Source organism: Rhinopithecus roxellana, chromosome 9, assembly GCF_007565055.1.
Source record: "Rhinopithecus roxellana isolate Shanxi Qingling chromosome 9, ASM756505v1, whole genome shotgun sequence".
Taxonomy (NCBI): domain Eukaryota; kingdom Metazoa; phylum Chordata; class Mammalia; order Primates; family Cercopithecidae; genus Rhinopithecus; species Rhinopithecus roxellana.
The window spans coordinates 136,109,915-136,120,318 of record NC_044557.1 but is presented as its reverse complement, the minus strand read 5'-3'; the positions used below and the strand labels follow the sequence as shown (position 1 = coordinate 136,120,318).

Below are 10,404 nucleotides of genomic sequence, written 5' to 3'. Positions count from 1 at the left end.
TCTACTGAAGAAGTGAAGCCTCCAAGATTTATTCGACCAGGAGAGAAGAAGGTATTCAGCAATGCAGAGAAGATAAACACTGCAGATTAGATAACTGGACAAAACGTTTGAAATTACTCAATGGCACAGGCATCTTTTAATTACCTTGGAACAGGAGATAAGAGTAATGGAAAGCTACAGATAGTTCATTAGTTTCTAAAAACCTTTCACATCCAATATGCCATTTGAAGTTGATGCTTACAAGACACCGAAGAGGCTGGTGAAGGGTTCTCAGGAAGGAAGTAAAATCCAAAGAACAGGAAAAACACAATTCGTTCCTCATAAATGCTAAGTGCGGCACAATGCAGTTATTAGCCACAACTGTACTCACTCTTTCCCATTAATGGATAGGTTAAATCTTTTCCAAGTGTGACAAGTGGCATCTGATCACTCCCTAGGGATTTTCTGTTCTTTAGCCACTTACCTGTCACAATAAATTTTTCTGCAGTTCCTTTTAAAACGTTATTCTCTGGGGGGTATTCCAGTTTACTTTGAATAGCCTGTAACAAATATTCCCAACCAAGAGCAGAAAGCCTTGCTCCAACCCGCTCTAACAGAGAGAGAAGTCTGCCCAGCCCGTGAAATGACTTCATGACTACAAAACAGCAGGGTGGAGCCGGGCCAGCTCCAACGCTAATTCAGCTGTCTCACTTTTATAGATGAGGACAGTGAGTTCCAGGAAAGGTAAAGGACACGTCCAGGGTCACACGAACTAACAAGTGGTAGAATCTACACCAGATCTGGGTCCCTTAAATTCTGAGACCATATCTAATTTTATTTTATTTTATTTTATTTTATTTTATTTTATTTATTTTATTTTATTTTTTTTGTTATTTAGTTTTTATTTCATAATCATAAACTTAATTCTGCAATCCAGCTAGGCATGGGAGAGAGCAAGGAAAACATGGAACCCAAAGGGAACTGCAGCGAGAGCACAAAGATTCTAGGATACTGCGAGCAAATGGGGTGGAGGGGTGCTCTCCTGAGCTACAGAAGGAATGGTCTGGTGGTTAAGATAAAACACAAGTCAAACTTATTCGAGTTGTCCACAGTCAGCAATGGTGATCTTCTTGCTGGTCTTGCCATTCCTGGACCCAAAGCGCTCCATGGCCTCCACAATATTCATGCCTTCTTTCACTTTGCCAAAGACCACATGCTTGCCATCCAACCACTCAGTCTTGGCAGTGCAGATGAAAAACTGGGAACCATTTGTGTTGGGTCCAGCATTTGCCATGGACAAGATGCCAGGACCTGTATGCTTTAGGATGAAGTTCTCATCTTCAAATTTCTCCCCATAGATGGACTTGCCACCAGTGCCATTATGGCGTGTGAAGTCACCACCCTGACACATAAACCCTGGAATAATTCTGTGAAAGCAGGAACCCTTATAACCAAATCCTTTCTCTCCAGTGCTCAGAGCACGAAAATTTTCTGCTGTCTTTGGAACCTTGTCTGCAAACAGCTCGAAGGAGACGCGGCCCAAGGGCTCGCCGTCGACGGCAATGTCGAAGAACACGGTAGGGTTGACCATGGCTAGTACTACAAGAATTTCCTCGGCGGCAACGTCTGCAAAGCCTCTAATTTTAAATAGACATTTTCTTTCTATTTTCTGGTTTTTTCTACAGCCTGATAGGGCATGAGATGCTCCACCCAGGTCCGCCTTGAAGGAAAGCCTTAGGGCCTGACTGTGGGAAGCATGGTCAGCACAAAGTCGCCAGCTCTCAGCTCCTTCGGGATCTGCCTCGACTAGAGAGGTCTGTGCCACTGGAGGCTGCATCCTTCCTGGGACACCCAGCACCCAGTGACTGAGGTGGGTGGGGTACAAAGGCCCAGCCATTTCTGCTCAGCAAGGTCTACACCGATGCCCAGTATTCACTCCATGGCTCCTCAATGCCACTCTCTCCAGAATGTGGTCTTACTGCCTCCCCAACCAGTGATGCAGCAGAAGAGGGAAATGAGATGCCTGGGGTGGCTGGACCATCTCCTTGCAGGCCTCTGCCCAGCAACCCCAAACCTTTCAGTTCACATGGAATGGAGCAGGTTCCAGGAGCCGGCCAAGCAATTGCATGTGAGCACATAGATGCCCTCATGCCTTCTCCTAGGGAGCGATGGATCACTCGTATCCTTGTGGCATTGATAGCATTTGTTGGTTTTGCTTAAAGAGGTAGGAAGTTTAAAAAAAAGAAGGCATGATTTGGCAGAAAAGCACAAGACACTTGGGTTCTAGTTATTTGAGCATTTGTGGGTGAAGTGACCCTATGTCCAGTATGCCTGGTTCGTGCCTGTCACCCCAGGGTCACTATTAATAGCACTGCCTTTCACCCTCAAAGGCCTCGAATACCTCACATGTGGTCACCCAATGCAAAAGCCATAGTACCTCAGAGCAAGTCTCTCTGGCTGTCTATCCTCCTCTCCAGTCTTGGATATTTTGAGAGAAAGAGGAAGACGGTGTTCTGGGTGGTGAGTGGAAAGAATGCCCTTCCAGGACAGACTTGGGTTTGAATGACCTCTGGACCAGACACCGGCTCAGAGACTTTGGATGAGTTTCCCAGCCTCTCACTGCCTTATCTGAAAAGTGGAAGTAATTAAACACACCTAGCCTTTCATGTATGGTTGTTGAGAACACCGAGTCAAATACCGGATATGAAGTTTCTCTGGAAATCGTGAAGCCCTATTCAGATGTAAGTCTGGACGAAATGCCTAATAATAAGTATTTGCTAAATGATTGAATGATTGACTCATTGAATGGGTGGAATGGGGGGAATGTTAGGTATAATTATTATCAATGTGTGACAATGACAAAATGACAACCAGGTTTTTTTTTTTTTTTCAAGTTGATGGGTCACCCCTCAAAAGGTGAAGTCTATTCCCCTAGTCTTGAATATAGGCTGGACTTAGGGACATATTTCTAAGGAAGAAAACAGAAAACAGCACAAGTGACACTGTGTGTGTTCCAAGGCTAGACTATGAAAGGTACTTTAGCCTGGCTCTCCCTTGGGACGCTTGCTCTTCAATCCTTGCTGCCATGTTGTGAAGAAACCCAGGCAACAATGGAGAGGCTGAGCATGTGTTCTAGTCCTCAGTCCCAGTGGAGGTCCTAGCAAACAGACAGCATCAACAGACAGCCTTTGAGATGACTGCAGCTCCCATCAATGTCTTATTGTAACCTCACAAGAGATCCCCAGTGAGAACCACCTCCTGAGCCCAGTCAACAATAAATGATTGTTTTGTGTTTAAAAAAAAAAAAAAAATAGTCAATGGGAATGTGTTCTGAAAGCAAGATGCATCTCTTGGAGCAAACTGCCTCCCAAGGATATGAGAAGGGCCACGCTAGGTATGACTCCCTGCCTCTGCAGCTGGAAACGTACAGCCCTGACAGCAGCCTCTGGGGTGCGCCACCCAAAGCACTCCATTTTCTCTAATAGCCAATTATAACTCTCATCTCCGCAAGTATCTTAATCTTTGAAATTACTTTTGCAGGCACTACCACCTCTTGGGATAATGGTTCCATAAGCTTCTTCCCTATGAAACTCCTCCAGAATTTGAAAAATAAATACATGTACACTTTATCCACTGCTCTTACCGTTTTAGAGATTACGATCACATTCAGTCTTCAACTTCCCCTTCCCAGAATGAGTCGTCTGGTGTTTTCGTCACAACCCCTAATGGCATGCCAGTGTGGCATCTAAAACATTCAAGACCTGGGGAGTCAGTGTCAACTTCCAATGAAACAGAGTTGAACTAAATAGCTTATTTGTTAATAGGTGTATGGTTTTAATAGGCTTTGAAAACAGCATGTGGGTTTTAATTTGTGTTCATGAATGTAGTCCCTACTGAAGTACTTGAAAATGAATGCACAATGATCTGAATTCAATGTTAAGATTCTTGCCCTTTCTGCCCACTAGCGCTGCTGGGCCTGCAGGTCTCTGTTGAGTCACGGATGTCGTTCTCTGTTCCGCAGGATGGGGTTTGTTAAAGTTATTAAGAAAAAGGCCTACTTTAAGAGATAGCAAGTGAAATTTAGAAGATGCCGAGAGGGTAAAACTGATTACTATGCTCAGAAATGTTTGGTGATACAGGATAAAAATAAATATAACACACCCAAATACAGGATGATAGTTCATGTAACAAACAGAGATATCATTTATCAGATTGCTTATGCCCGTATAGAGGGGGATATGATAGTCTGTGCGGCATATGCACACAAACTGCCAAATATGATGTGAAGGTTGGCCTAACAAATTACGCTGCAGTGTATTGTACTGGCCTGCTGCTGGCCCACAGGCTTCTCAATAGGTTTGGCATGGACAAGATCTATGAAGGCCAAGTGGAGGTGACTGGTGATAAATATAATGTGGAAAGCATTGATGGTCAGCCAAGTGCCTTTTCCTGCTATTTGGATGCAGGCCTTGCCAGAATTATCACTGGCAATAAAGTTTTTGGCACCCTGAAGGGAGCTGTGGATGGAAGCTTGTCTATCTCTCACAGTACCAAACGATTCCCTGGTTATGATTCCGAAAGCAAGGAATTTAAACACCGGAAGCACATCCTGGGCCAAAATGTTGCAGATTACATGCGCTACTTAATGGAACAAGATGAAGATGCTTACAAGAAACAGTTCTCTCAATACATAAAGAATAGTGTAACTCCAGACATGATGGAAGAGACGTATAAGAAAGCTCACACTGCTATACAAGAGAATTCAGTCTATGAAAGGAAGCCCAAGAAAGAAGTTAAAAAGAAGAGGTGGGGCCGGGCGCGGTGGCTCAAGCCTGTAATCCCAGCACTTTGGGAGGCCGAGACGGGCGGATCACGAGGTCAGCAGATCGAGACCTGGCTAACATGGTGAAACCCCGTCTCTACTAAAAAAATACAAAAAAAAAACTAGCCGGGCGAGGTGGCGGGCGCCTGTAGTCCCAGCTACTCCGGAGGCTGAGGCAGGAGAATGGCGTGAACCCGGGAGGCGGAGCTTGCGGTGAGCTGGCATCCGGCCACTGCACTCCAGCCCGGGCGACAGAGCAAGACTCCGTCTCAAAAAAAAAAAAAAAAAAAAAAAAAAAAAAAAAAAAAAAAAAAAAAAGAGGTGGAACCGTCCCAAAATGTCCCTTGCTCAGAAGAAAGATGAAGAAAGATCAGGTAGCTCAAAAGAAGGTAAGCTTCCTCAGAGCTTAGGAGCAGGCTGCTGAGAGCTAAACCAAACAATTTTCTATGAGGATTTTTCAGATAAAGACAATAAACTTACGGATAGCAACTAAAAAAGATTCTTATGCATGGTTTTTATACATGTTAAAAGCTATAATTTTTCCTTGGGAATAAAGCTCCACAATCCTAGTTAAAAAAAAAAAAAAAGCCAAGAAAATGTTTGCATGCCTTATGCCACCCTGCTCAAAACCCTCCAGACTCACTGCTTCTTGCCTGCAGAATAGCATCCACGCTGCTCAAATTGATGAGCAGCCATCACTGGTCCTCCAACCTGATGCCTCTTTCCCCAGCAAAGCATGAGCAATGGTGGATCTGATTTACTCACTGACTCCCACACCTGTATTGCCTCCCCCTGTTGTGCTTGTCTGCCAATCCTTCCTCCCATAGCGAGAGTGCCTATCTATCTACACCCAACGTTCCCAATTCCCTGTTGTGTTTCTTTTTGTAAGCTCTAACGCTTTATAAAGATTGCTTTATGCCTTTTCTTCTTAGAGGTCTTGCAAAGAACAAAGAGGGAATTTACATATTTTTAATTAAATAAAACGTATTTTATTTTGCAATTACCATATGGGTCCACTGGGATCCTTTTTATCTAAGGGCAATGTGTATAAGAGACATTACAGGATCTAGGTGATCTTATTTTTCTTATATCTTGAGATACTTTACTATGTTATTATCCTGGGAATTATTGTTATTCAATTATTATTATCCTGACAATTCCATCATTCTTCCATTTAAAAATTATTTTCATCATTTTTGGCATCGTTGGGAACAACTGACAAGTAACCCAACTGTTAAGTAACAATTGCTCCCAACCATGCCAAAAATGATGAAAATAATTTTTATTCATTTAGTTTTTTTGAGATGGAGTCTCGCTCTGTTATCTAGGCTGGAGTGCATTGGCATGATTTCGGCTCACTGCAATCTCCGCCTCCCGGGTTCAAGGAATTTTTCCTGCCTGAGTCTCCCAGGTAGCTGGGACTACAGGCATGTGCCACCATGCCCTTCTAATTTTTTGTATTTTTTGTATTTTTTTTTTTTTTTTTTTTTTTTTACTAGAGAAGGGGTTTCACCATATTAGCCAAGATGGTCTCGATCTCCTGATCTCGTGATCCACCCACCTTGGCCTCCCAAAGTGCTGGGATTACAGGCGTGAGCCACCACACTCGGCCTGAAAAAACTTTTTAAATGGAAGAATGATGGAATTGCCTAGAAGGATGGTGTAATACTGAAGCAAATCATCATCCTTCCTTTTAAAAAAAAATTAAATTGTTTTTTAAACTTTTTGTGAGTATCTACTAAGTGTATATATTTAGGCAGCACATGAGATGTTTTGATACAAGCATGCAATGCAAAATAAGCACGTCATGAAGAATGGGGTACCCATCCACTCAAGCATTTATCCTTTGAGTTACAAATAATCCAATGACATTCTTTATTTTAAAATATACAATGAAGTTATTATTGACTATAGTCACCCTGTTATGCTATCAAATAATAGGTCTTATTCATTCTTTCTAAATTTTTGGACCGATGAACCATCCCCAACTCCCTCCCAATTACCCTTCCCAGCCTCTGGTAAACATCCTTCTGCTCTCTATGTCCATGAGTTCAATTGATTTGATTTTTAGGTCCTACAGAGAAGTAAGAACATTCGATGTCTTTCTGTGCCTGGCTTATTTCACTTAACATGATGATCTCCAGTTCCACCCATGTTGTTGCAAATGACTGGCTCTCATGCTTTTGGTGGCTGAATAGTACTCCATTGTGCACGCATATCATATTTTCTTTATGCATTCATCAGTCGATGGACACAGGTTGCTTCCAAATCTTAGCTATCTTAAATGGTACTGCAACAGACATGGAGTGAGGACACGTCTTTGTTATACTGAGTTCCTATATTTTGGGTTTATACCCAGCAGTGGGATTGCTGGATCATCTGGTAACTCAATTTTTAGTTTTTTTGAGGAGTCTCCAAACTGTTCCTTTCATTTTCTTATTACCCAAAGAATGACACACCATCTCTCAGGAAGGTACAAAAGAAGACAGGAGACACCATCTTTGTAGGCTGCTTTTTGCCTTCACTGAACACACTTGACATATCAGAATTTTTCATTTTCCACCCGTAAAGGCAAAGAAAATAAAATGGACAGAAAAAGACATTCCATATTATTAGATGAACCAGAAAATGAAATGAAGAAACAGGGAGTGGCACCGTAGACATGAATAATGATGGTAAAATATATCCTTAAAGTGAAATCTCACGCTCTCAGGCCTCAGATGACACCACCCTAAGTGAGTGTCCTCAAACTTAAGAATCAATGCGTGGGGGGGGCGGAGCAAGATGGCCGAATAGGAACAGCTCCAGTCTCCAACTCCCAGCGCGAGCGACACAGAAGACCGGTGATTTCTGCATCTTCAGCTGAGGTACTGGGGTCATCTCACTAGGGAGTGCCGGACAATTGGTGCTGGTCAGTTGCTGCAGCCTGACCAGCGAGAGCTGAAGCAGGGTGAGGCATCGCCTCACCTGGGAAGAGCAAGGGGGAAGGGTATCCCTTTTCCTAGCCAGGGGAACTGAGACACACAACACCTGGAAAATCGGGTAACTCCCACCCCAATACCGCGCTCTAAGCTAACGGGCACACCAGAAGAATATATCCCTCACCTGGCCGGGAGGGTCCCACGCCCACGGAGCCTCCCTCATTGTTAACACAGCAGTCTGTGGAGATCTAACCGCAAGGCAGCAGCCAGGCTGAGGGAGGGGCGCCCGCCATTGCTGAGGCTTAAGTAGGTAAACAAAGCCACTGGGAAGCTGGAACTGGGTGGAGCTCACAGCAGCTCAAGGAAACCTGCCTGTCTCTATAGACTCCACCTCTGGGGGCAGGGCTCAGCTAAGAAAACAACAGGGGAAGGAGCAGAGGCCTGAGCAGACGCGAACAACTCTGTCTGACAGCTTTGAAGAGAGCAGTGGATCTCCCAACACGGAGGTTGAGATCTGAGAACGGACAGACTGCCTGCTCAAGTGGGTCACTGACCCCTGAGTAGCCTCACTGGGAGACATCCCCCACTAGGGGCAGTCTGACACCCCACACCTCACAGGGTGGAGTACACCCCTGAGAGGAAGCTTCCAAAGTAAGAATCAGACAGGTACACTCGCTGTTCAGCAATATTCTATCTTCTGCAACCTCTGCTGCTGATACCCAGGCAAACAGGGTCTGGAGTGGACCTCAAGCAATCTCCAACAAACCTATAGCTGAGGGTCCTGACTGTCAGAAGGAAAACTATCAAACAGGAAGGACACCTATACCAAAATCCCATCAGTACGTCACCATCATCAAAGACCAGAGACAGATAAAACCACAAAGATGGGGAAAAAGCAGGTCAGAAAAGCTGGAAATTAAAAAATAAGAGCGCATCTCCCCCTGCAAAGGGGCGCAGCCCATCGCCAGCAACGGATCGAAGTTGGTCAGAGAATGACTTTGACGAGATGAGAGAAGAAGGCTTTAGTCCATCAAACTTCTCAGAGCTAAAGGAGGAATTACGTACCCAGCGCAAAGAAACTAAAGATCTTGAAAAAAGAGTGGAAGAATTGACAGCTAGACTAATTAATGCAGAGAAGGTCATAAACGAAATGACAGAGATGAAAACCATGACACAAGAAATACGTGACAAATGCACAAGCTTCAGTAACCGACTCGATCAACTGGAAGAAAGAGTATCAGCGATTGAGGATCAAATGAATGAAATGAAGCGAGAAGAGAAACCAAAAGAAAAAAGAAGAAAAAGAAATGAACAAAGCCTGCAAGAAGTATGGGATTATGTAAAAAGACCAAATCTACGTCTGATTGGGGTGCCTGAAAGTGAGGGGGAAAATGGAACCAAGTTGGAAAACACTCTGCAGGATATCATCCAGGAGAACTTCCCCAACCTAGTAGGGCAGGCCAACATTCAAATTCAGGAAATACAGAGAACGCCAAAAAGATACTCCTCCAGAAGAGCAACTCCAAGACACATAATTGCCAGATTCACCAAAGTTGAAATGAAGGAAAAAATCTTAAGGGCAGCCAGAGAGAAAGGTCGGGTTACCCACAAAGGGAAGCCCATCAGACTAACAGCAGATCTCTCGGCAGAAACTCTACAAGCCAGAAGAGAGTGGGGGCCAATATTCAACGTTCTTAAAGAAAAGAATTTTCTTTTTTTTTTTTTTTTTTTTTTTTTTTTTTTTTTTTTTTTTATTATACTTTAAGTTCTAGGGTACATGTGCATAACGTGCAGGTTTGTTACATATGTATACTTATGCCATGTTGGTGTGCTGCACCCATCAACTCGTCAGCACCCATCAATTCATCATTTATATCTTGTATAACTCCCCAATGCAAGCCCTCCCTCCTCCCCCCTCCCCCCTCCCCATGATAGGCCCCAGTGCGTGATGTTCCCCTTCCCGAGTCCAAGTGATCTCATTGTTCAGTTCCCACCTATGAGTGAGAACATGCGGTGTTTGGTTTTCTGTTCTTGTGATAGTTGGCTAAGAATGATGGTTTCCAGCTGCATCCATGTCCCTACAAAGGACGCAAACTCATCCTTTTTTATGGCTGCATAGTATTCCATGGTGTATATGTGCCACATTTTCTTAATCCAGTCTGTCACAGATGGACATTTGGGTTGATTCCAAGTCTTTGCTATTGTGAATAGTGCCGCAATAAACATACGTGTACATGTGTCTTTGTAGTAGAATAATTTATAATCCTTTGGGTAAATACCCAGTAGTGGGATGGCTGGGTCATAAGGTACATCTAGTTCTAGATCCTTGAGGAATTGCCATACTGTTTTCCATAATGGTTGAACTAGTTTACAATCCCACCAACAGTGTAAAAGTGTTCCTATTTCTCCACATCCTCTCCAACACCTGTTGTTTCCTGACTTCTTAATGATTGCCATTCTAACTGGTGTGAGATGGTATCTCATTGTGGTTTTGATTTGCATTTCTCTGATGGCGAGTGATGATGAGCATTTTTTCATGTGTCTGTTGGCTGTATGAATATCTTCTTTTGAGAAATGTCTGTTCATATCCTTTCCCCACTTTTTGATGGGGTTGTTTGTTTTTTTCTCGTATATTTGTTTGAGTTCTTTGTAGATTCTGGATATTAGTCCTTTGTCAGATGA

General features: G+C 43.5%; 1 protein-coding gene and 1 pseudogene across 1 annotated transcript; one reads left to right on the top strand and one right to left on the bottom strand.

Annotated features, from left to right (window-relative positions):
• Positions 1-1,072: 1,072 nt before the first annotated feature.
• LOC104668251 (peptidyl-prolyl cis-trans isomerase A) lies at positions 1,073-1,596 on the bottom strand. Its single transcript, XM_010370917.2, has one exon. It carries the CDS (start codon positions 1,568-1,570, stop codon positions 1,073-1,075), a length of 498 nt encoding a protein of 165 aa, XP_010369219.1. The 5' UTR covers positions 1,571-1,596.
• Positions 1,597-3,989: 2,393 nt separating this feature from the next.
• Positions 3,990-5,232, top strand: LOC104668250 (annotated as a pseudogene).
• The last annotated feature ends 5,172 nt before the right edge of the window (positions 5,233-10,404 follow it).

Excerpts from the sequence above, each read along its gene's own strand:
- LOC104668251 (XM_010370917.2), bottom strand. The coding sequence starts at position 1,570 with ATGGTCAACCCTACCGTGTTCTTCGACATTGCCGTCGACGGCGAGCCC.